The following is a 26,397-nucleotide window of genomic DNA, read 5'->3' as shown; positions in this document are numbered from 1 at the left end:
ATGCATCAGGAACCAATGGCATGTGACAACTGAAAATATGTAACAGCATGCAAAAAGCCAGCATTCTTTAAAACGCTCCACTTAATATGACAGCATTTTATTGAGTGTTGGTTTTGTTTTGTTAATTCATCTCTTGTGTCTGTCAGCGAGTCAAATCTGGAAATGTCCGGGCTGGGAGAGAGAATGAGACAAAGGCCAGGAGATAGTCATCTGGTGCAATGTGATCTGTGAGGTGCTATAACAAAGCTGCATTGCCGCTGAGCCTCTGTCGGTCATGATAATGGTTGGGAGGGAGGGGGAAAAGGACAACAGAACAGAACAGGTTCCACCACATCATTTAGTACAGCTGACTGATTGAGAGTGACATGCCTTCTTTGGTGTTTTTCCATCATGCCATTCTCAGCATCAGTGAAATGAGCAATTAATGTGGGAAAAAAGCTAAAAATGCAAACAATGCAAAATGGACAAAGCTGCTGTTAAGGTGGCTATTTTTTAAGAACTTCCTGGTTAAAAAAAAGAAAGAAAGAGAGGAAGAACACCTGCATGATCTTTGGCCCACAATCCCTCTTTCCTTAGATTCAGAGGATTTTAAGGTGCTTTTTACAGCCCGTTTTGAGTTTGTCTGTGAATGTTTTTGAGCTGCAGAGAGAAAAGTGTGGTGTCATGATGGAGGGGGGAGGGGGCTTTTACCCATATGGCCCAGTCACCTGAGCAGCGCGGTTGCTATAGTGCTTACCTAATGATGAATGACCCCTGCTTCAGCACTTTTACCCCGTTGTTTGGACAGCCAGCCAGCAGTTGCTAGTTCAGTTTCCAACATAAAGGCACTGAGGTGGATTTTGTGATCGACCACATCGGCAAACAAAGGCATGGAAGTGGTTTTTATGATGAACCAGGTCTCAGCAAACAAAGGCTGCTGGGAACTGCTGGCCAAGCATGGGCCTGGGTTAGCACTTTTTCACGTTTATTAAAAAAATGTGTGTTAACAACCAGTAAGGGGAATTCATGCAGACGTGGTGGAGCGGTTGTGACTATTAGACGTGGGAAATTCTGTCCCTTTCCTACTTATTTATCAACTTGCATCTACACACACCAGCATGTGACTGGTGTAGTTATCCCTTGACATCCGGATCAGGTATTAAAGGGATGAGTTGGAGAAGGTTATCGGTCAGTTTAGCACATCAAAGTATCAGGTGAAACCAGAGTTGTGACGTCTTCAAAAGGCTCAACCACAACTTTTCTCATCCGAGAACTGACCGCTTCACATCTGTTCCTCGCACAGATCAGAAAATGCACATTCATTAATAATTTTCATGACAGTTTTACAGGTAGCCATGATTATCTCTTCCTTGGGGCAGGCTCAAATTTCACTATTTCAGTCAACCTGTCACCTGAACAACAGCTCTTTGAACATAATCCTACAAAAAAGCAAGTTTTTTTTCAGTCCTGCAGTCACATGTGTGACCAGTGGACCACTGGTTTTGGTTTGGTGTTCATTTACTGTTTTGCAAACAAATGATTTCTAGGCAAAATGGCAAACGCTGAATCTCAGTGTGTCAGTCAGACAATAAGAAAAGTGGCTGAGGGCAGAATATACAGTTTATTAACTCTTCTACTATCAAACCTGTGCCACCTGTTCTTTAAATTCTTCTTGACTGCTTCATTGACAATGGAAGAACACAGGCTCCTATAGCTTGAATGCCAAGCTATATTGATGTGCTTTAGGCACTGGAAATAACAACGCTCTGGCTTTATCACAGAAGAAAATCTGCTTGAACAAACTGTACTAGTTCTCTGGGAAGGCGGTGTGCCTTATTAGATTTAAAACCACCAAGACAGTGTTGACTGTGCATCCTTCACATAGTTGATGTCAGTAATGATTCATGTAAGTTAATGGCTAAACCTCTGTGCCACTGCAATGCATTGTTTAACTGATTCCCTGGTTTGGTCATTTAATCTCTGTGGAAGTTAACAAGCATTTCATCGCCACAACAATAAGACTGCCCCCCCAGTCTTAAAATTAGACTGAAACTCCTGCTACAGCATGTGTTGAAAATAGCTCTTCACAGAATCACTTTTAATGAGGGAAAAACAATGCACTCAGATGGAGCTCTGGAGGTTTTTTTCTGACATTCAAAGTAAAAATTGCAACTTGCCATATCAGTTTATTGTTGTTCCTCAAGTAGTAAGTGTGCAGTGAGGTAGCCCAGACAATTCTTAGGGATTTTTGAGAAACAGAGGTAAATGGGGGGGGGGGGGGGGGTTACAACCATATAGAGACTGCTGTGTAATAGAGTGGCCCCCATGACTTCCTCTGGCAGCCTCTTAACGGTCTGCAGCTGTGTTTCTCACAGAGGCATTACCAACCTGACTCTGCTTTAAGGCACAGAGGCAAGAAAAAACTGACTCCACTGTCATCCACTGCCAAACCACATATGTCAAAATAAGTACCACACTGGCAAAGTGACAGGCCAGGAGGGGGAGAAAAACAGAAGTGGAAGGTACGGCGAAGAGATGAGCAAAAAACTAAATTAATGTCTCTGTTGCTGCAATGTTCATCTGACCAGATGTGCTGCAGGCCAACACACAGTTTGCCTCTTCTAGCTGCACAAAATAACTTTTTGTTTGTTTGTACGATACTCTGAGTGTGCACACATGGAAGCTGGAAGGAGCTGGATATTTGTCCTGTTTATTCAGTGTAACTGAGGGGTTCTAGTTCATCTTTGCTTGGGAGGAAATGTGCAGACAAAAATGAAAACATGCACAACAACATGTCCTGTGCTAGCCTGGTGCTACCAGACCATCGTATTTCATTTCATTTGTACAGAAGGGAAATTAAATTTGGCCGGAAGTAGGTAGGCGGGCGGAGCCAGGCTAGTCCTGTGCATGACGACTGATAAATTAAAAGAGATCTGCTTTAACAACAAAGGGACCAGGAAACGCCCTTTTAAAAAGTCTCAGTAGCAAGATATGGAAATGAAAAAACAATACAGATATAAAGGCTTCATTTTTTTCTTAAAGGTTCAGTAAGCGGAATGGTCAGTTTAGCTAACTTCCTGTCTCTGACTGCAGTTAGCAGTCCCCTCCCTCGTCCCCACGTCACCACATTAATGCACTGCGGTCTTCAAACAGCGAGTTATCTAGCATCATCTCAGATAAGTAAGTGTGATAAAACATGATAAAAACCATCAAAACAGACATTGGGAATTATTTTTACCTGCTCCGCCATAAACATTCACCCATCTGTGCTCTGCGCGTGCACCGGCAGTGAGAGACGGGTGCCGGTTTGTAGCATTCTCTCTTGTGATTGGATATCAGTTTCGGGATCCCCGAAAAGTTTATTTGCCGATTACATGCAGAGCGGGTGACTGAGAGATCGGCTTTATGAAATGCGCACACTATGTAAGTGATCACTGTATGAATAAAGAGCGATTTAACACTTATATTAACATAAAAAAATTGCTTACTTATCCTTTAAACATAATTTCCACAGCGGAAAGTTAAAATACCAAACAACTGTCCCTGCAGGTCTGCATGAATCCTTTGACGTCTGAGCATATGCAGGTGTCACATGCTGTTATTTCATCGCGTGAGATGGATTTCATTTTGTCTAAAGGGCTCGTATAGTGTGCATGAGCAAACACGTGCTTAAACCTTTTATCTGCTTTTCAGTGGAGAGAGCGGAGCGGGGAAGACTGTGGCAGCCAAATATATCATGGGCTACATCTCCAGAGTGTCAGGGGGCGGAGCCAAAGTACAGGTAAGAAGAACTATTTTCTTCTTCTTCTTTTAGGACACTGTGTTAAAGATGCTTGAGACGTTTGAGATTCTTGAGATGCTGTGCTGCATAGATGGAATGCTTACTTGAAGATCTCACTGAGGGCATTCCAGTTGAAAGTGAAGACATTATATAAAGATCATTGCTCCCATGACATAAAGGCTTTTTAGACGTGCTGGAGCTGAAATTCAATGGTAAGATAAGCATCCGTACAGTTTGATCTGTGCAAAAATTCACTGGTTGAGGCAGGCTTTTGGTCGGAGATCTTCTTCAAGTTGGAGTTTATGGATGCTTTTTTATCATTATTACAGTAATATACACACACCGGCCACTTTATTAGGTGCAGAGGTTAAATTTCTTGTTGACACATATAACTTATCAGCCAATCACATGGCAGCAACTCAATGCATTTAGGAATGTAGACCTGGACAGGACAACTTGTTGAAGTTAAAACAGAGCATCAGAATGGGTAAGAAAGGGGGTTTAAGTGACTTTGAACATCGCAATGTTGATGGTGCCAGACGGGCTGAGTATTTCAGAAACTGCTGATCTACTGGGATTTTCACTCACAACCATCTCTAGGGTTTACAGAGAATGGCCCGAAATAGAAAAAACCCATCAACCATGCCACGTTCAAAGTCACTTAAACCCCCTTTCTTCCCCATTCTGATGCTCGGTTTGAACTTCAGCACATTGTCTTGCCACGTCTACATGCCTAAATGCATTGAGTTTCTGCCATGTGATTGGCTTATTAGTTATTTGTTTTTGCAAGCAATTTAACAGGTGTACATAATACAGTGGCTGGTGAGTGTATATTCAATTAATTTGTTTGTTAAATTCTTAAAATTGTAAGGTATCCTTCTGCATCAAATGTAATACTTTTTTAATTGTATGTAGCCCCGTTATAATGTGACTGAAATCAAACAACCTGTTGCCGCTTCAGCCATGCTCCTTAGAACCAGTCCCCCTCTTATCATCCTCAGCATTAGACCCCATTATCAGCCCATCAGCAGCCTCTTACATGTCCAGCCCCCTTCCAGCCATCTGGCAGTCCCCCAAACCAGCAGATGTCCCGGTCCTAAGCTCGATAAAGATCTAAAGTTTGATGAGGAAATGCCGGCCCCATGATGGCAACAGGATTTTTTTTTTTTACATTTAATCCACTGAGAGCTGCTTCCACCAAAGCAATGTTACAAATCATTTTCAGGCTTTACATTTTCAAACTAAAGCTGGTCGTCTGAATGTTTAGACCAAATCCTAAGAGTTACACTTTTATTGTTTAGAATTGTTTTCCGTTAGTACCAGTATATAAGAAGATAAGAAGACCAGTATAGAAACGGACACTTGCAAACAAAGATATGAATATTACTCTCTTGGTTGATTGTTTGCGGCTGTTACAGCACACACACACACACACACACACACACACACACACACACACACACACACACACACACACACACACACACACACACACACACACACACACACACACACACACACACACACACACACACACACACACACACACACACACACACACACACACACACACACACACACACACACACACTATACTTTGTTCACATGGTCATCCTTTATTTTGCAAACATTCTCTATAAAAAGAATACCTGCTTGCCAGTAACATGTCTGTTTACCTTCATGAGCATCTGTCTCATTATCTTCACTAAACATATCTTTTCAAATGCATACATAATTAATTTAAAGTTATCATTGGATTCAGTCTGTTTGAAGCTCCATAAATAAGCAGAATGAAGTCAAAGATGTTGGTATACACAGAACCTTTTTGCTTTGGAGGAGTAAAGCAAGATAAAGTAGTAAAGTAATATACGTAGAGCTGTCTAGGAATAGCCTGAAGTGGAAAAAGAAATGTTTCCCCTTCAGACAGGACTAAGTTTAGGAACACAACATTTTCCAAGAAATAACTTCCACTCAACTTCTCTAGTGTACAGTAATGGCAGCGTGCCTGCTGTACCGATTTAAAACTCATGTGTGTCTGACATACAGATGTCTCACAGGAAAGATAATGTCCTCCAGACTTTGTGTGCCTCTCCATAGATGGAGAGAACAGAGTTTATTGGTCAACTGTTCAGGTATCTGAGTGGAAAGTTCCAGAGACATACGTACCAGCCTGTCAGCGCAGGTGTGAAGTGTGTGGTGGCGCTACCTGCCGCGTGGTCGCACTCTGACGTAGCTAACATCCCATTGCTTCTGTCTCCTCGCAGCACATCAAAGACATCATCCTGCAGTCCAACCCGCTCCTAGAGGCCTTTGGAAACGCCAAGACTGTGAGGAACAACAACTCCAGCAGATTTGTAAGACATTCATTTTCTGACTTTGCCTTTGCACTTGATTCAGGAATCAAGGAGCCTTACATTGCGGCTAAATTCTTAACTGGTTCTTCTTGTTAACTAAAGAAAACAATATGAAAGTCCATTTCAAAGAATGTTCACCTTAAGGAAAACATTCTAATAGGGAGTTAATGGTAAGATCTTAAAATGTGTCAGCCTTGTGTCTTTTCTGTGTGCCAAAGCTGAGTGAATGTTAGTGAGAACAACTCTTGGAAAGCAGAAGACAATCAATAAGAACACACTACCCAGCAAGCAAATCCTAAACTGTGTTGCTTATAGGTGTATAAAAAATAATTCAATGGGTACTTTTTGTAGCTTGGAATAATTTGAGGATAGACGTTTCTGTGGCGCACCTTTGGATCCAAGCTTAGAATCTGAAAACAGAAAATAATTGCACTTACTTATTTGTAATGCACAAGGTAGGAAACCTCATGTGGCTCCTGCTTAACTAGATAACTGCACACACAGAAAGACATACATGCTACTGCTTAAAAAGGAACCCATGAATTTTTAAGGACTTCAAATTAAGGCTCAAACTGTGCTCCCTGAGAACAGAGTTTATTGGTTAAGTGTTCAGGTTAGCATACAACGCGGTATTGTCCCAGTAGTTGTGATATTTTTAGATCCAGTTTGGGGGAAATGATTTTGGTTTGGCAGTAATGGCCCGAGACCACTACTTCTGGAGGTACTGTCTTCGAATAAATAGTGTCTCTGTTCCACTTTGTGGGACTGGAACAGATATTACATTACAGGCTTGTCTGAAGAAGAGAGCAAGACAAAAAGCAGGATCTGATTTTTATATAAATGTACACACACACTCACACACTCACACACTCTCTCACACACACACACACACCGTTGGCAATCCCAGACGAGCCAGGTGTCATTATTTCTGGCTTTACGCTTTATTGCAGCCCACTGCAATGTTAAAAAAAAGAACCTGCTTTGATCCATCAGGGGAAATACTTTGAGATCCAGTTCAGCTCCGGTGGTGAACCAGACGGCGGGAAAATTTCCAACTTCCTTCTGGAGAAGTCACGTGTGGTCATGAGGAACCCTGGAGAAAGGAGTTTCCATATATTCTATCAGGTAAGAGAGAGAGAAAAAGAGTGAGCGGGACACATTTGGCTCGCGAACAGGGTCTGTGAGGGGATTTCAGGACATGTTGGATTAGACGCGCCATTTGGCTGCAGGAAGAAGGTCAATGTGTTTTCAGTGTGGATGGCTCCAGGTCCCTGGAAGAGACTGGAGTTTCTGTCTGGTACCAATGTGCAGTTTTCTTCACGTGCAAAGTGGAGCACAGTGTATATAAATGTACACATGTAAAAATGTATAAAATAATTACACTAAATGCAGTTTGGTTTTGTGCAAAAGCGTCTCCATTACTGCTGCATCCCCAAAACACATCAATGCATTCCCACTCTATCCCAGTTGATAGAAGGAGCCAGCGCAGAGCAGAAGAGCAGCCTGGGAATCACAAGCCTGGATTACTACACTTACCTCAATCAGTCCGGTTCCTACAAAGTGGACGACATCAACGACAAGAGCGACTTCCAGGAGACAGTGGTACGATCCCATTCCTTCTGTTTCACACCCTCAGTGGTGTTGTGTTTTTCTGAATCTCACACCGTTTGCCTCATTATATTCTCTCAACCCATTGATGACTATGGCAATCTAGGATGCATGTCCATAATGCCTGAGGGTTTTCTGAAAAAATAGTATGAATTTAAAGTCTACCAAAACCTTAATATCTAAGCCTGTGTAGCACATAGAAACATGAAATAAAATACATTTAAAAGGTAAGGTTCACAGGTTTTATTTAAACATGCTCCCTTAGCGCTTACAAACCAACACATTTTTCTAAAAATCGTCAAAATTAGATGGGGGAGAAAAAAAAGAATAAATAATATAAAATATTAAAAAATAATGTGCTAAACGAGGTTATAATCCTGCTTCCTTTTAGCATGGATAGTAGTGACTGAGGATGCAGTGGAGGGATAAAGATAGACAGATATAGGAAGGAGAAGATAGCTTTATTTTATTATTTAGTTCAGTTATCACTGGCACCATAAATCCGACTTCCCAGTACAACTGGAACGCAGACTGACTCCTGCTGTCGGGAGCCGATCAGCTGGTCCAAACGGCTGTATACCACTGAGATGAAAACGAAACTGAAACTTAACTATCGCCTGGCTGGGCTGAATTTGAGTTGGAGCAGCAAAATATAGCCTAAATTCATAAATATTGTTAATAAATAGATGCAATGTGTTGTGTGATTTTCGTCAGTAGCCTATAGTAGACATTGATTCTGCGCTCAGAACGCCACTAACTGTTCTGTAATACACTATCGCCGACACAGCTGGCGTATTTTTATTATTATTATTATTATTATTATTATTATTTATTTATTTATTTTTTGATAGGCGTGATTTTTGGCAAACCACACATTTTTTGGGTGGTCACGTGGTCTTAAAAAATCTACAAAACCCACCTCATGTGTATTTGAACCAATGACGGTGCATTCTATGTTGCGCACGCCATGAAAATTAGATAAAGTAACAATGCTGCGCGACGCAGCATCAGGCAGGAGATACAATGTGGCATCGTGCAGCAGCCGTCATCAATGGGTTAAAACTCCTCTCCTCTAACGGTCTACTTTTTTTTTTTTTCGTACATACTCTGGACATGAGCTAGATGCCACCGCAGTAAGTAAATCCACACTGGGGCCGTGATTTAGCACAATCTTTTTCTTTTTGCTTTCCCAGCATGCAATGGACGTGATCGGCATCTCGGCGGAGGACCGCACCATGGTGCTTCAGATTGTGGCAGGAGTCCTGCACCTGGGAAATATTACTTTCAAGGAAGCAGGCAACTACGCTGCTGTGGAGAGTGAAGAGTGTAAGTATTAAAGCACACACCCGGACTTGTTCACAGAAGAAGTGAACATTGTTTAGAGTTGTGCTTCATATGGTTTGCACAAGGCAATTAAAATGGATTTACTCTATTTTTTGTTTGCTGTTTATTAGTCAGGAAGGTCCAGGCAACATTTGATTAGTTTAGGCAATAATTAGCAAGTGTCCCTGACTTACTGGCTTACATACTTAGGAACAGCAGCAGTGCTTTGAGATAAGAGCTAACTTCAGCATGCTAACATACAGGTGTAGTGTTTAGCAGATGTTTTTTTTTTTTTTTTTTTTTAAGATTATTTTATTGCATTTTCAAAGCTGTCTGGACATGGCTATGCAACGATTCACATCACAAGCATCAGGAGGACATGCTCATGTTCATGTTGAGGCTGGGCTGTGGGAACATCTCTTATTTTCATTGCATTCTTGCCTTTTCTGAATGTCTCTGGTCTCTTCAGTGTCCTGAGCTGCCCTTTTTCTGGTTGGTTTTGAAGTATATCTCTCTCTCCACTTTAACCGTATTGTGTTGATGCAGGGTTACAGCCAACTGCTCGGGGTAATCCAGGCCATGCTAGATTACCAGAAAATAAAAACTCTATTATTGAAAGTCCGGACTTGTTTCGTCAGAGACTAAAATAACTTGGAAAAATACTTCTCCTGCTGTTCCCCCCTTACTTTTCCTGCCTCGTTTTATTATTCTCCCTCTTTTCTTTTCCTTCTCCTTCCTTCTCATGCTGTGTATGTATGATGCAGATGAGAGTGCAGTGGCCAGCGTACAAAGCCTTGGTCTGTTCCGGGCAGACCTAACAGCGGCACTCCATAATCTCTGCCTATCCTGTTCGCTCCACTCTTACTTACTGTGTGCTTTAATATGTGCAGCATGTTGCACGTATTCAAAGCCCTGCTCCCCATATGAAACTTCAGCAGCCAAGTTCACATGGACATGGACTTGCACTGGACAACAAGAGTCAGTGCGTCATCTCTTGTTGAAAGACATGTTGAGTCTACTAGGAAAAATAATTTGGGCATTATTTGGCTTGATGGGGCACTGCTTTGCTAAAAGTAACTTGATCCTGACAGGGATGTGCTGTTCTGTAAAAAAAATTATATTTTAATATCTTATCCTTTTTAATTGGGGACTTCTTTTTTGACTTCGCATTATGCTTTTGGACTTGAACATATCAGATATTATCAATCTTCCAATCAATCCAATCAACTAATTAAACCTCACTTGAACCCTTATGTCTCAACTCAAATAATTTTTTTTTTCTTATTTTACTTTAATGTTATTGGATGGAATATACTGTTATGGGGGCCCGGGTGGACTGTGCAGATAAATACACCACTACTCATTCTAGTGGGGCAGAAGTGATCATTGAGAGGGATTATTTTTGTGTGAATTTATTTTTTCCTTAAAATGTTGCATAGTATGCCTTTTAAGCAAACTTGTTATTTGTGATTTGTAGATAAGCTGGTACGCTGATTTGTTTTCCTTGGTAAGAACTGTTTCCCCCTATTTCTAGTGTTTTCCCCACACTGAGCTAACTTGCTACTGGCTTTAGGTTTATATTTCCTGTAAAGATGTGAGAGTGGTATCAATCTTCTTTAGCAAAAAAGCTTCAAAATCTCAAACTATACCTTCAAAAACTGCTCCGGCATCCAGGCTGACAAAATGTTAAAGGATAATTAAGGAATTCTTAATATGCTATGAAGGTGTGATAATCAGAGAGTTCTCACCCATTTTCACAATGGATGTCGTCATCTCTTTCAAAACAAGGGCAACATTTTGATGTCTTCATAATATACATTTTGTGCCTCAGCTGTGTTTTAGTTCTCTATGCTGCACCACGAATGAAGAAAAAGTCCCACACCTGAACATAAACTATCCAGAATTCCAACATTATTTTAATTTCAAGTTAAGCAGAGTATTGTAGAATTGAAGCACGTAGAATTGCGTCATATCTCACGGGATGAGTGACGCCACGTGCCTCTCAAACCTCCGTACCGACAACACTCCCTCCTATTTCTCTCATAACCCTCTGCCACTTTGACTAACAAATGTACTGCACAGGAACTTGTGTTTATATGAGCATTACCGGACTTAACATACAATGGCTGTTCTATACAATCTATACTTGTCCTTCTGAACACTAATAGCCATTTTCCTCATGATTCAAGCAGGCGTATGGTCAGTCACACCCTTTTGTCCCATAAGGCGCAGCTACTGCAGTAGTCTGATGCATTCCCAGACACAGTGAGTCTGCAGGCCTGAGAGCCATTTCCTTTTAGGGGAAGTGAGTCACTGTAATAAGGCAGGGAGGGGCTCCTAGGGGAGAATATCAACGCCAGGTCGGGACAAATGATCTGTGGTGTTCTCTGCACTCTTTATTTTTTTCATGGGTTACCACAATACTATTCTTTTATTTTGCAAAATCAAAGCTCATCTACTGTGAATTCTTTCCAGAGAATGTTTTGTTGAGCCAGAAGAAATAAATTGCCCAAATTTTGTGATTGTACACAGCACTTGCATTAACTGGGATCAACAGTAGACGCTCTAGCGATATTTGAGACACTATCAGCCAATTTGATAAAAGTAAATGCAGTACAAAAGGGTATACTGGTTTGCTGGATTTGCATTGATTCTCTCTGCTATGCAAAGCAAAGGTCACACGAGGCTACCTTTCGAATGAACGCAATCCTGCTCATGGATTTGCATAAAGAGCATCAAAGAAAAATGTCTTTTTGCTTTATCAGAGCAGGGAGCATTACCAACATGCTGCTTCATATCTCAGTTTATTATCATGGTACAGCCACAACCTTATAAACCATAACATATCTCGAATCGACTGGCAATCGTCTGATCGATTGCTCAAGGAATCGTTTCAGCTCTAAAGGAGAGCAATGGGTTGCAATAATGTAGTACCTTTAGACATGCTTAAATGGGGGCGCCCTTAGCTGAGTTGGTAGGGCATCCCCCCACCCCCAGGCCGGGCCCAGCAGCAGACCCGGGTTCGATTCCCGCCCGCGGTCGTACTCTGCATGTCACTTCCCTCTCTGCCCCATTTCACCTCTGTCTCTCTGCACTATCAATAAAGCATTAACAAAAAAGCAAAAAAAAAATCTAAAAAAAAACAAAAAAAAACATGCTTAAACAGCCTAATTGACTGTTTGGCATAACTGTTTGTGGATGATAATAATATTGAAACTATAAATTGTAAGGATTCGACTGTTACATGCAGTTATACCTGCTTAGTGTACACACTCTTTACTATTTTCTTGCCAGTCTGAGAGATATGGACACAACAAAAAATTAACAAGTTCCTTGATCTTGTCTCTTTCTAACAGTTCTAGCCTTCCCTGCATTTCTGCTTGGGATAGACCAGACACGCCTAAAAGAGAAAATAACAAGCCGGAAGATGGACAGCAAGTGGGGAAATGCAGTGGAGTCCATCGACGTGACTCTGAACGTGGAGCAGGCGCCTCACACACGCGACGCCCTCTCTAAAGCCTTGCATTCACGACTCTTTGACTTCCTGGTGGAGGTATGATTGGCAGGATTTCACATATAAACTGTATACCAAACTGTCATTAGTAAGAAAGCTGTAATAAACCCTTTATTTTGGTGACGCCATCTTTTGATTTCAGTCCATCAACAAAGCCATCGTGAAAGTTCATCAGGAGTTTAATATTGGAGTGTTGGACATTTATGGATTCGAAATTTTCCAAGTAAGTGTTTTTGGCCGTTGTTCTCAGGCTGACACATTCCTGCTGGAATTTTACTGTGGAGCAAGCAACATATAAATGAGATTAACAGGCATTAACCTAGAGCATTTAAAAGGATTAAACACAAAGTATAAAACTAATTTATTTACTTTAAGTATGTGGATTAAGTTCCATCTCCTGATCGAAACAGCAGACCTCAATGCCCTTTTTCTAATCTGGTTAGTTGTTTGTTTTGTTTGAAGTCCAGGATTAAATGGAGGTGTTTTTTATATTATTTTTGTTTTGTAATGGCTCTAGATTCCTACTATTGAATACTGATCATTGGTGTGTACTGGGACACTAAATAACATATTCTAATCATCTCCAACAGCTCTGTCCGTCTTATATTGAAGGTTTTGTCTTTGTGTACACAATGTCAGAAAAGATCAGCTGCGTTTTGTTGGCCACAGGTTATTAGACCAGAAGCTGCAGACCACCATCACATACAGTAAGGCTCAGGCCGAAGCTCCAGTATATTTTCTGAGAACTGCACAATGGGTCCCTCCATAAATACCAGGAAGCCTGTTTTTAACTCCCTCTCCAAACAAAGCCCACTGACCTTATAGGATATGCATACTCTCCTGAAGATAAAGCTCACTTCATCTGCGTGGCTTTTTATGAAACACGTTTTGTCTCCCATCAGAAAAATGGATTTGAACAGTTCTGCATCAACTTTGTGAACGAGAAACTGCAGCAGATATTCATCGAGCTGACTCTAAAGGCAGAGCAGGTAGACTTATTCTTCTTCTGGATAATTTTTATTGATTTACTTCAAGCCTTGTTTTATGTTCTGACTCTGCGCTCTGTGAATGCTTCTCTTTGTAGGAGGAGTATGTGCAGGAGGGCATCAAGTGGACTCCGATCGAATACTTCAACAACAAGATCGTCTGTGATCTCATCGAGAGCAAAGTAAATAAATAATGAAGTAAACAAAGTAGCAAAGTGTGCACCCTTAGCAGTGCAATGTCCTTAAAGGGTTTTAGTCTAAAAATATAAAATTGCACGTGGAGCTGCAAAATGCCGATTTAAGCAACTTCTCGATTGACAGAAAATTAATCTGCAACTATGAGTGGATCAGGTAGACAGGTCAAATTAAAGCAATTAAAAGTTATTTTTCTCTAGTTCCAGCTTCTCAAATGTGAGAACTTGCAGGATTTCTTGTGATAATTGTGAAGATGATTGTTTTACTATTCCTGAGATTTTATAGATCAAAAGATGAACTGGTTTATCAAGAGTACAATTGGCATATTAATCAATAACTTAAAAAGTGTTAGTGCAAATCATTGGATTAATGTGCTAGATTTGTTTTTATAGTTAATTAGAAAAAATTGTACAAATATATTGAAAATATCCTTTTGTGTTTTCTGTGACTTCTTTGAAATCTAAAAATGACAGCCTTCATTGTGAAGGTAATAAACAAAGTTGTATTGAAAAACAGAGCTTTTAATCTAGCAACACAGTTTTATGATCCCCAACATCAATTCATACTCGCAGAGAAACTTGGATATGAACAGACATTAGTTTTTTAATTAGGAGCGTTGGCTTGTTTTATTATCCTCATAGTGTAAACTAAGTTGCAAGCTCCTGCCAAGTTTCTGCTGTGTTGCCATGACTTGACGCTTAATATCCTCAAACGTGCCGACATGCCTTGTTAATTTGATTTATCTGCCCCGCTGAGAGGTCTAATCCATGAAATCTACAACAAGGGCTTGAAAACAAGCCTCCGTCTGAGAGGAGCCCGGGATCCGTATCAGTCCCTGACAGTTCAGACGCAATTTAGTTAATCCAGTGACAACTTTACATGTGTCCTTTCAACGGAGGCTTGTGTTCCCTGAGGCTGAGACACTGCTACCACTGTGCAAACTCATCAAGGGCGGTCATAATTGATCCAAACGGGGCGGCGTATGAGAATAATGTTTCAGAAAGGCCGCACTAAAGCTGCCTCACTTTTTAGATTTAAATGAATACATTTGACAATTTATAGCTTATGTGGCTTTCCCCATCTAATTTTAGATGTTTAGTTGGTGTCAACAAGTCAAGATTCTTCATGTGGTTGTGTTACAAATGTTATCAGTTTGATCATGATGTAGTTTAACTTGCTATCATTTGTTCCAGTTGCTGAACTTAACTATGATATTTCATGTCAAAAGGTTAAAAATGTTTAAGAGACTTGCTATTAATCGCTATTAATCAATGTGTTAACCTTTTTCTGCTCCCAGAATCCTCCTGGCATCATGAGCATCCTAGACGACGTGTGCGCCACCATGCATGCGGTGGGCGAGGGAGCCGACCAGACCATGCTGCAGAAGCTCCGAGTCGCGACAAATAACCACGAACACTTCAACAGCTGGAACCAGGGCTTTATCATCCACCACTATGCCGGCAAGGTCAGTCTTGCTTCAAGTGAGCTTATTTTAAAGGAGCTGTTTGTACATTTATCAGGCACTCCACCCTCAAGGCTAGTAGCACCCTATTGTAATTCACAAACAAATCTGACTGGTTTGATTGATTGGAAAGTCAAAATGGTCTTTGTTACACTTAACCGATGAGTGTAGGCCTCACAACATTCAATATGAGGTTTACAGTGACTTCCATAAATGTGTCTTTTTTCTGTTGTATAAAAATTGAAAACCATCATGTTATGCACACGTTCCTCATTCGGGAGCTGACAGCAACTTCTGGAAATAGAAAGTTATTAAAATGTCTTCATAGTGTGAGCTCGGGAGGTGTTCCTGTTGCTCACCACTTTGTATGATCCATCATAAATTACCAGTCACGCAGCTGGTGCTTTAATTCTGGAGTCAGTGTCGTCATCTTGCTTTCTTTTTTTTAAAGTTTTTCCCGTCTAAAGTAAACACTTCTTACTTTCTCTTCTGTGTCTATTTATGGTTTCAGCCACCTCCCTTTACGTAACAACGTTTTGTGCCATACATGTTAAGCAGCCTTATTCAGTTTACACATTATAGTTATTGTCAGACGTGTATATTTCTTATAATTCATTTTCAATCTGGTGGGTCTGGGCCGAGTTGGTCCAGTGTCATTCTCCAGATGTGTAGTGGCCTCAGCCTGGCACACACATGCCTCAGGCTTAATGGGCCGTGCCATAAAGACTTGAGGGGGCTCCCATGGCCAGGCTCCAAGCATTTTCCTCCAGCCTCAGCACTAGACAGGATCGCAGAAATAACATGGCTTAATTCATACACTTCTTAACCACTGCTAGTTTTATAAGGCAGCTAATCCTGGGGGGGTGTAAAGCTTTGATCTGTAACCCCCTCATTTTCTTCTCCCCATGAAAATTCAAGCCATTGATTTGGGCCAGAATTTCTTATTTTCACACAGGTGTCATCTTTCATTTTGTTGGGAGGTTTTAACACAGTTCGACCTGGTCCTCGCTTGATAATCATGTCTCTCCCATCCAGGTGTCATACGATGTGGAGGGTTTCTGCGAGAGGAACCGAGACGTCCTCTTTACTGACCTCATTGAGCTGATGCAGAGCAGTGAAATGTAAGTAACTCCCATTTGCACATTGCAGCGACATGTGGCGGCGAGGATATCTATGGCGCATACTTAAAGAGAGTCTTATGTTGATGCATGTGGTTGTAATTGAATGCATCTGAATGAGGGTTGCAGACGTTCCAGTGCATCTGGGAACTGGGACGTGGGATGTAGCAGAAGTGTAGCAGGGCCCGGGTTATGTCGGGTTATTCCGTGTCCTCTGCCCTGAATTACCTCTGGCGGCCGTCCACATATGCAGCTTTTTGGGATGCACCAACCAGTCTCGCCTTACTAAGTGCAGTCAACCCTGTGGGGCTGCATGGTGGAGTCTGGTCCCCCCTGCATTCAGTTTCTTGGGCTCTCTTTGTGTTAAAGTGGCCATCTGTGCAAACAGCTTGCGTTGTCTGTGTGTAACCCCTGCAGGCCTCAGACACTGCTTGAACCCCTTTGTGTGTACATTTTGTCAGGCATGAAAGAAGGTTATGTCAAAGTCCCATTCAGGCACGTGCAGGAAGATTCCTACTTCAAAACATATGCTGTCAAACAAACATATAGATATTATACACACACACACATAGATTAAAGAGTTTGGCGCAGTCAAACATAAAGGAAGCTTGAGAAGGAAGGAAGCCGCCTCATTCCTCAGAGCAGCAGCAGGTCTGCATAGAGAAGAAAGGAATGACCAGTATTGTCAGCTGGACAGTATTAGCAGACTATGTATTTGTACACACAACCTGCTGATCCTTTCTTCTGTGTCCATGGCCTCGAGTCAGATGTTTAAAACCAAACAAATACCAACGTGGGAGAAAGCCAGAGAGGGGATGGAATAAACAAAAACTATAACATGAAAAAGGACAGAGAACATTATAAAAATATAAACACCAAAGGCGGCAACATAAGCAAGTTAAACTAAGTTGAATGCTAAAAACTAGTACTTGTCAGTTTTGGACCAGGCTGGACGGTAACCATGTTTTTATGCGAGTTTCAGAGCAGAAGCAGCTGAAGCAGTTCAAACGGGGACACATACTTCACATGCTTTAAGAGACACGTGTTAATGGCAAAAGTAAAAATGAATGATCAGTCTTGAAGATCATGACTTTACATGATTTAACTTCACATTCATCAGATAGTAATTAACAGCATAACTGCAAAGAAAAACTAAAAGACATCACCGCTTAATTCAATTTCAACTTCAAGGGTAATACCAATGTGGCAGGGCTCAATCTTGGGTCCTATGCTTTTTTCATCTATATTAACGATGTGGCCAAGGCTGCAGGCAGCTCCTGGATCCACCTTTTATGCTGATGACACTATCCTGTATGCCTCTGGCCCTTCTCTCTGCTCCGCAGCCTCCACTCTTCAAGACAGTCTCACTTCTATTGAGCACTCTTTCCACAACCTCCACCTTCAGCTCAACACTTCCAGCCCCCCCAAGATCCTCTGCGCTGACAACTCCGAACTGGAGTTTGTCAAGTCCTATAAATATCTAGGGCAGGGGTCCCCAAACTACGGCCCGCTTTTTATTGGCCCGCGGCCGATTTTAAAAAGATAATGTAATATGGCCCTTTGATTTTTTTTTTTTTTTTTGCATTTCTTAGTTAACCCACTAGTGCAGGGGTGTCAAACACTGATTGATTGGCCCGTGGCACATTTTAAAAATATAATGTAATATGGCGCTTTTAATTTTTAAATTATTTAAATGCACTCATTATATTACAGAGAAATATGTCCCATAAAAGAAAATGAGCAACAAGCCCATCCCAGAGGACCCTGCATAATATTTTATTTTAAATTAATATTATTGTGGAAAATCTATGCGTCCTTCTCCAATAGCTGACACAGTGTCTCCATTTTTTTTTTCATACAAAATTCTTCAGATTTAGCCTCTTAATTTCCCTCTCAAAGTGCACCAGATTCATGCATTTCGCTTTAAAAACTTTAAAAAATCTCCCGGGGGGGCATACCCCCGGACCTCCCTAGGAGGGTCAGGACCTCGGCTGGATACTATTTTCACCCTGCTGGACATTGGACGCAAAGGCAGAAAACACTGGGTATCATTGGCATATAAACAAGAGGGGAAATGTGTCTGTTTAATGTGCAAGGAAAGTGTTGCCGTGAAGAAGGATTACAATTTACGAAGACACTATGAAACTAAGCATCAGAGCAGCTACATGTCCTGATAAATGTGTTATTTTTGCAAAGTGGCCCGGCCCTTCGTAGATTTTTCTGTATGTGGCCCTCAGTGAAAAAAGTTTGGGGACCCCTGATCTAGGGCTTTGGCTGGACTCTTCCCTTTCATTCCCCACCCATAGTAATAATATTCAGACTAAAGTGAAAGCCAGACTTTCTCTTCTGTAACAAAGCATCCTTCACACGCTCTGCTAAACTTACACTTGTAAAAATGACCATCCTGCCCATCCTTGACTATTGTGATACAATCTATAAAATGGCTTCAAAAACAGCGCTACACAAACTGGACGTTCTTCACCATTCAGCTATTCGCTTTGCCACCAATGCTCCCTTTAATACGCACCACTGTGAACTTTTCAAACTGGTGGACTGGCCCTCCCTCCAAACCCGCCGACTCCGACATTGGCTCCAGTTTATTTATAAGACACTCCTGGGCAAGACCATGTCTTACCTTTCCTCCCTTCTCCATCTCTCCAGAAGCACTTACCACACAAGATCGTCTGATCAAACTCACCAACCCACTCACACGCACACGCTCGCACACGCTCGCACACGCACGCACACACATGCTTACATCCCTTTCATTTTTATGTTGTCTCTTATTTATTACTCCCTGTCCAGACCTTTACGCCCGTCCCCTGACTAGTTTTTAGTGCATTTGTGTTTTCTATTTTCTTTCTGTACACAGGCTGTGCATTTGTATATCCGTTTTATATTTATCTAAGTGAGTCATGCTTGTGTATTTGTTATTTGCTATTTTTACCTTTTATTCCTAGTGGGGCCTCTTGGACCAGATCAATATTGTAAATAAGAAACTGTTCTTAATGTTTTATCTGGAAAAAATAAAGGTTAAAGAAAAAGAAAAAAAAGCTTCTATTCAGTCTTAAAACAGTGGGTGTACGGTACAAACCTAAGCTCGATACCCTTGTCAAGTGTCTGTCTCTTTAGTTGAGAGAAACCAGAGTAAAGTTCACAAATATCTGCCACATTCTGACATGTAGCAGCACATTGTTGTCTGGTGGTTATAGAAAAAGATGTTATTCCTTGAAATCCAAACGAACTTGGAGACATTAATCTTGCATATCATCAGAGAGTAGATCATCAGAACTGGTTGACAAAACCCCACTTGTGTTTTTGTTTTTGTTCAAAGCTACTGGATTTTGTGTTCCGATGTTTAGTTTCTTTCCCTGTATTTTTGAGATATGCACAAAGATTTGTGAATGTTAAAAAAAACTCAACTATCTACTGTACGCTCCATGCAAAAGTTTCATTACACTCTTTGACTACAGAAAGACAAAACACTACGCTCAGGAAATGCAGTCTGATTAGTGTAATTTTTTAACATTAACTTTACACAGCAGGGGCCTTTTGAGAGTTGTTCTGCATGTTGAGGTATGTGTACAAATACTGCACATTAGGCCCACACTCACATCTCTTCTTTTCCCACCGTCCCCCAACTCAGACCTTCAGTGCATCAGGAATTTTAAACCAGTGACCTCAGTCGAAGGTCCTTGGTTCTTTAATCATTAACTGCATTTTTGTTTGTTTAGCCCTTGAGGGGAATCATTTTAACACTTAGTTATTGTTGGTACGAGGATGATACCAGCCGTTCTGTGCCAGTGCTAACTCTGTCTCCTCACCTTTGACCTCTTGACAGCGCCTTCATCAGAGCACTGTTTCCAGAAAATCTCAACGCTGAAAAGAAGGGTCGACCTTCAACTGCAGGCAGCAAAATAAAGGTGTGTGCGTGTGTGTGTGTGTGTGTATGTGTGTGTGTGTGTGTGCGCGCGTTTGTGTGTGGGTGTGGGCGTGTATGTTTGCAGTAATGTCCCTCTCCTTTATCAGGGTCGCTGTGTGAAAAGGGGCTTTGATAAGATAATGTGTGTGTGTGTGTGTGTGTGTGTGTGTGTGTGTGTGAGTTTGCTGTTCGTCCGAGAGTCCTCCGGCAGTCAGTCAATCAGGCGCAGTAGTTCAGCACTTTGGATTTGAATGACTTTTGACACCATTATGTGTATACTGTACACCAGTGACAGTCTCACCCAATATCTCTTATTCCTGTCATGATCTTTGCTCTCGCTCCATATTTCAGAGACAAGCCAATGATTTGGTGAGTACACTGATGAAATGCACTCCGCACTACATCCGCTGCATCAAACCCAACGAAACAAAGAAGCCCCGAGACTGGGAGGAGAGCCGGTAAGTGACTCACTGTGGTACCCCCCCCCCCCTCCCCTCTGTGGTTCTCACAGTATCCCGTGAATCCAAACACCCTGAGCCTGAATGTGTCAAACACGTGGGAGGCAAAATAGGAGCAAAACATTTGTGTGAATCAACAGACACCTTTGTCAAGTGGCTTACTTCTACTATACAGCAAAGCACGGGAGTTCAATTTAAGTGTGCTCTGAGCAGGAACAGCCAATAGTAGACAGGGATTCATCTTTCTGGTATATTGTCCTTTATAATTTTAACATTTTACTCTTGATATGTTATCTTTACTTGTGTAAAAGTATCATAGGCTACTTTCCAACACGGCATTCACAATCTAATACATTCATAATATACTGTTTATGCAAGAATGGAATAATTTTAAAAAATTGGCTGAAATGAAAACAAAGAAAGGTATGGGAACACTAGAGAAGGGAATAGATTCTACTACTGGTAGAGTAGTATTCTTGATGGGCACTGGTTTAACATTCAGCTAAAGGGAGCATTCATCAATAATATTTTGTGCAATCTCACTTTCACTTAAGTTAACAAAATGAAACTTTTGTTAGTTTTTATACACTTGGGCTCTCATCTTTGAATATTCTCAAGGAAAAGGAAAAAAAAAACAGATCATTGTTCCGATCTTTTCTCTCGGCCCTTTTTTGTGCTTTTGCTCTTTTTTGGTTGTTTTCCGTTCGTCTGAAGACCGAGTCATGTAAGACGTGTTTCGGAACATTACCACTACCCCCTCTTTATGCCTTTGTTTCAGTTTCCCGCTTATTCTTCCTTGCTCACGCGCTTGGGGCACTGCATGTTCAGATGCAGGGTGCTGTTGTATTGTTCAGACTCCATGACCTTCCTGTTGTGAGTCCAGCACAGGGTTGGCTCATTAATTAGCACCGGAACTGCTCTTTTTTTACAGGAAGTCTGAGTCCTACTAAGTAGTGTGTGTGTGTGTGAGGCCTTTTTGTTTTTGTCAAAAGCCAGTAAAACAGCTTTAGATTAGCATACAATGACCTGTGATTATCCCTTCCGCTAGTGGAGTATAGGAGCTTCATGCGCAGTAGAACTAGTTGAAGATTTTTGACCTGAAGTTAATAGCTTATTTTGACCGCTAGTAGTAAAATGCAAGATAGTTGTGGTTATAAATCAAAATAAATTACGTTAGGATGGATCTTGTGGAAGGTCTCTTCACAAACTTGATCCCTAACTCGTCCCACTTAGTTACATGCAACACAACAATACAAAAAAAACAGCAAGAGTAGAACTTCCATCAATACAGTATATTCTGATAAGTGGTTATCAATTTTTATTATTATTATTGAGGCAAAATGGCAAGAAAATACATTTGTTAAAAGAATCCCAATGTTAATCCTGGTCCTTATTTCTGTTTTAAGGGTAAAGCACCAAGTGGAGTACCTGGGTCTGAAGGAAAACATCAGGGTGAGGCGTGCTGGCTACGCCTACCGCAGAGTCTTCAAAAAGTTCCTCCACAGGTAACACACCTCAACTCACAATGAGCTCATATTGACTTTTGACAGTGAGTGGGTTTAGTGTCACTTGACTGTTATCTATGCTGATACTGACCTCGTTAAGCAGATTGAGTACCAGACGTCATGTGACTGATCCACGTTACGTACAGTTTCTCTGTTGGTGTCCGTTTCCCTTAACGTTTACATTCATTCAGGTCAAGGTTATTTAAGGGCCTCATGTTGCCTCAGAAAAAACGATTCTAAAGAATTCTGCACAGGGAGATGAACAGATGTGTAGTTTCAGAAAAAGAGAGCACAGAGGTTTGTGATTTAAGAAAAAGAAAAAACTAAGTTTAGGTATCAAAAAAAGAGGATGGACGGGTACAACAACGACATTAACGTTTTTTCCAGCTCTGACTGTCTGAACATCTCCCATTCTTATGTAAAATACTTTATCTCTGCTAAACCCTCAGGTACGCCATCTTGACCAAAGAGTCCTGGCCGACGTGGCGAGCCGAAGAGAAACAAGGTGTCCTTCATCTCTTACGCTCTGTCAACATGGACCAGGATCAGTTCCAGCTTGGTCGCACCAAGATCTTCATCAAAGCTCCCGAATCGGTAAGTTTTTGACATCTTTCTCCCTTCAGACTGTCACATCCTGCTCTTTTGCTTAGTCTTTTTTTATAATACCACATCTTTGTAAGAAAGCCGTCCAGAAAAACCTACTACAAAGCAAAAAAAATACTTTTAATTTGTTATCCTTGTGCAGACGTAGAACTGAAAATCATATGTCAGTATTTCTGCTGGCAGGAAGAAAATGCTTTTTGTTAGCAAGGGAAAAAAGTGAACTCACCATTTTTGCACTGAACACCATAAAAGGGCACCAGTGTCCCAAATTATGCTCGAATCCCTGTTGAAGGGGAGGAGATTGAACCCGACCCTCGTACCACGTCAGCGCTGAGTCAACACCGCTCTGGAGTCTTAAACACAAGTACAGGCTGTGGTTGCAGAGTTTTGGGGGGGACATCGTAAAAGGCTTGTCTTTTTTCCACCATAACCACTTTTTTTTCTTCATGATTCCTATGAAAGCAGCACTTGTGCGAAAGCCTGCGCACTCTCACTTAACATTTGTACACATCGTGCACGAACGAGCTTGCACATGTGCGTGCATGCACGCACACACACACACACACACACACACACACACACAGATATGTATGTATAGAGGCTAATACACAGACATCTTAGTTTTAATTCAGGCCTTACAGCTGATCCTGAATGCCCTTACTTGTTCATTGCAGCCGTTCATGCCAACAGCCCCCATCCCCCACACTGCCGGACTGAGAGTCCAAGTCATTGAGGTGTGCTTATGAAACGCAAATATCACACAGGGCGGACCGCTGAAATGAGCTGCCAGGCTTTTACAAACAAGCCTCTCTCTCTGATAAGATACTGACACCAACTAATTAGTTTTATGACTGGAGTGTTTTTTTTTCTCTGTTGGAAGTAATAAGTAAAGTTTGTTAGACACGAAGGCAGATGTTGGAAGAAGAGTGGTGATGGATGAGCGGTGGCTTACTGTCTGTCAGAGGTCTTAGAGGACAAGTGCTGCGTTGAGGCAGAGTGAACACTGCAGAGAGTTGTCATCATATGTGAATCACTTTGAAAGCGACTAGTGATAATGTTTCTTACCATTAGCAATTCAAGGGTAATTTATTTTATGTTTTTTGTATGAAGTTATTTGTCACACTTATGATAAGGATAAAGGCACAGAGGTTTTTCAATTAGTGGAATATTCAGGGGGAAAAAATTTGGTAAATGTTAAATTTCACTGTACTGCTTCTCAGAATGTGAAGATTGGGTTCTTGTTTTCAGTCATACATCTTTTTAGGTTTTGGACAAAACAAGTCATTTTATTGACTACATGGTAACACTTATCTATATTCCCTTATTAAGCAATGGAATCGCTATACATACATGTAGTAAAAGGTTTGTAATGCACTATATGAGATTTTATGCAGGTAGGGGAGAGTGGCCTAAGTTGTGCCGGTGGGCAAGTTGTGTCACCCCTTGTTTCTAGAAAACCATAGAAGAAATTGGAAATGTGACCACATATTTAAGAAGAACCATCCATTAAACTCATCATGTAAAGAAGGGAGAAACATGGAATAAGATATAAGCACATTTAAGCTAATAAAACAGTTTTTTGCCTTTCAAAGTAAAATTTCCATGATCAAGGTTTTTTGATTACTGTGTCTGAACAAGTATAGACACGTTTGAAAACATTTGACACATGTTTTAGTGCTTTAGTATGCTACACTTTGTGTCTATATAGTTAGTACGATGTCAGCCCTAAACTGCTGCATCATGCTTATTATCCCAAATTCTGGGGATGGGGTGATTTGTGCCAGAGGGCCTAGGTGAGTTATAAGTAAGGAAGTAAGTAAAATGTATTTATAAAAGCATATTTATAACAGTTTGCACTGTCCAAAGTGCTTTACATAGTGCATTCAGTAGGTAAAAAATTAAGGTAAAATAACAATAACCAAAATAAAAGACATAAAGCCCAGGCATCCACATATGAATAAAGATAGTAGTGCAGAGGTAAGATAGTTAATGGGTGTACAGATGGGTTTTGAGCCATGATTTAAAGGCAGAAATGGTTCTACAAGGGCGGAGCAGCTAGTGCAAAGTACATTTCTGAGAGTTGTGCCATTGGCATGGCTGTATACGCTGCTCACCAAAAGAAAGTGATTGTCTACTACAGTAGCTCAGAAGAGACTGACATCTCAATTCCACTTAACAACACCACTGAGGAGAGTTCAGATGGCCAGAAAGATGATGATGGTGACTTTGTCATTGTGAGCTTTGCAGGCAAAACCATTAGATCTGCTAGGCCTTGTTAAAGAAAATTGACCTTCAATCTTTGTAAAACATTTACTTTATTTACTTTAAATAAACCTTAAATAAGTGATTGTCTAATGGATCTGTCTTGCATTACAGTTTATGAGATATATATCAATGGCACAATTTACCCCATGGTATTTTCTCCAATGGCACAACTTACACCACACCGTGGGCAAGTTGTGCCACAAGACAACTTTTTTTTCCAAAAGCTATATTTCTTTAACAGTTTATTCCAGATCCAAAGTTTTTATTGCCAGGGATGCACAACACCCTGAAATATATGTATATATTTGAGTTAGAGACTTTACTGTCAAGGCCTCACTTTAAAGTCACTTTGAGTAAAAAGTGGCACAACTTAGGCCACTCTCCCCTATTTCAAAATTTTACTTAAAAATTGTAGTTATTTTATAGTGTTTTATAAAGCATGTGTTTAATGTGTGTACGGTGTTTATATGTGCTAAATAGACCGTCTTAGAGTAACTGTGAGTGTCTTACTGTGAGTAAACTGCAGTCATTTATAATGATCATTGCTGCTTTGGTGTAAAGTGCCAGTCAGATGTTTGTGTTAAAAAATATATTTATGTTTTCCTACTTGAGCCAAACTCATCACCAAGTTACATAAACCAAAACTCCACCTGCTGTTTGTTCTTGGATTTGTCACTCGGGAAGTTCAATAACTTTTCTCAGCCTCTGTAATTATGCGTCTCAATCAATGACTCTTTTTTTTTTTTTGTCTGGACAGCATTTGTTGGTTGAAGTTTGGTTGTTCTGTGGTGTTCTGGTGTTGGTGTTTGTGGTTGCTTCTTGTGGCTGGTCGTGTGGATGCCCGGCCTGTTGCAGCAGTGGGCAGGATGTTTAGTCTGAGGGCGAGGGCAGAGAGGGTGATTGCGTGTTTAGAGGCCCATTGGGAAATGACATAGACCGGTGGTCTGTTGGCACAGAGTCAGCTCCTTGTGCAGGAAGTGGGGAGATGACTTAACAGCCAAAGAATATAAAATTCCAGTTTTTCTGTGAATACTACTGGTGAATGATGTTTTAATTGTACAAAATAATATAGAACAATGTGTCTGTAAAACTTGCACAAGATGAAAAGTATTAAAAAAATCAAACATTTGACAGTACTTCAGTAGGATAAGATCCCATTTTCACGTATCTGTCATAAAACTATACTCTATATAACTAGGGCTGTCAAATGAACGCGTTAATTTCGATTAATTAATCACAGAAAAATGTACGCGATTAAAAAAATTAACGCAGATTAATCGCACTTCTATAATGCTCTTTCTGACCCGGTGCAAAAGTGGTGCGC

The 26,397-nt window shown here is 40.9% G+C and overlaps 1 protein-coding gene across 3 annotated transcripts in view; it reads left to right on the top strand.

Moving 5' to 3' along the window:
* myo1ea (myosin IEa) overlaps positions 1-26,397 on the top strand; it is a 62,082-nt gene that overhangs the window by 23,642 nt on the left and 12,043 nt on the right. For all 3 annotated transcript variants that reach the window (XM_080049060.1, XM_080049059.1, XM_080049058.1), the window contains exons 5-19: positions 3,673-3,760; positions 6,025-6,114; positions 7,108-7,239; positions 7,582-7,716; positions 8,916-9,048; positions 12,402-12,598; positions 12,702-12,782; positions 13,462-13,548; positions 13,644-13,727; positions 15,038-15,205; positions 16,238-16,323; positions 20,162-20,243; positions 20,594-20,700; positions 22,107-22,205; positions 22,655-22,799. In XM_080049060.1, the coding sequence (XP_079905186.1) occupies positions 3,673-3,760; positions 6,025-6,114; positions 7,108-7,239; positions 7,582-7,716; positions 8,916-9,048; positions 12,402-12,598; positions 12,702-12,782; positions 13,462-13,548; positions 13,644-13,727; positions 15,038-15,205; positions 16,238-16,323; positions 20,162-20,243; positions 20,594-20,700; positions 22,107-22,205; positions 22,655-22,799 (1,714 nt within the window). The remainder of the gene's footprint in view (positions 1-3,672; positions 3,761-6,024; positions 6,115-7,107; positions 7,240-7,581; positions 7,717-8,915; positions 9,049-12,401; positions 12,599-12,701; positions 12,783-13,461; positions 13,549-13,643; positions 13,728-15,037; positions 15,206-16,237; positions 16,324-20,161; positions 20,244-20,593; positions 20,701-22,106; positions 22,206-22,654; positions 22,800-26,397) is intronic.

Source organism: Ammodytes marinus (assembly GCF_949987685.1).
Source record: "Ammodytes marinus genome assembly, chromosome: 1".
In the NCBI taxonomy this organism is placed as follows: domain Eukaryota; kingdom Metazoa; phylum Chordata; class Actinopteri; order Uranoscopiformes; family Ammodytidae; genus Ammodytes; species Ammodytes marinus.
The sequence above is the reverse complement of the archived record's forward strand: the minus strand, read 5'-3'. Positions and strand labels throughout refer to the sequence as shown.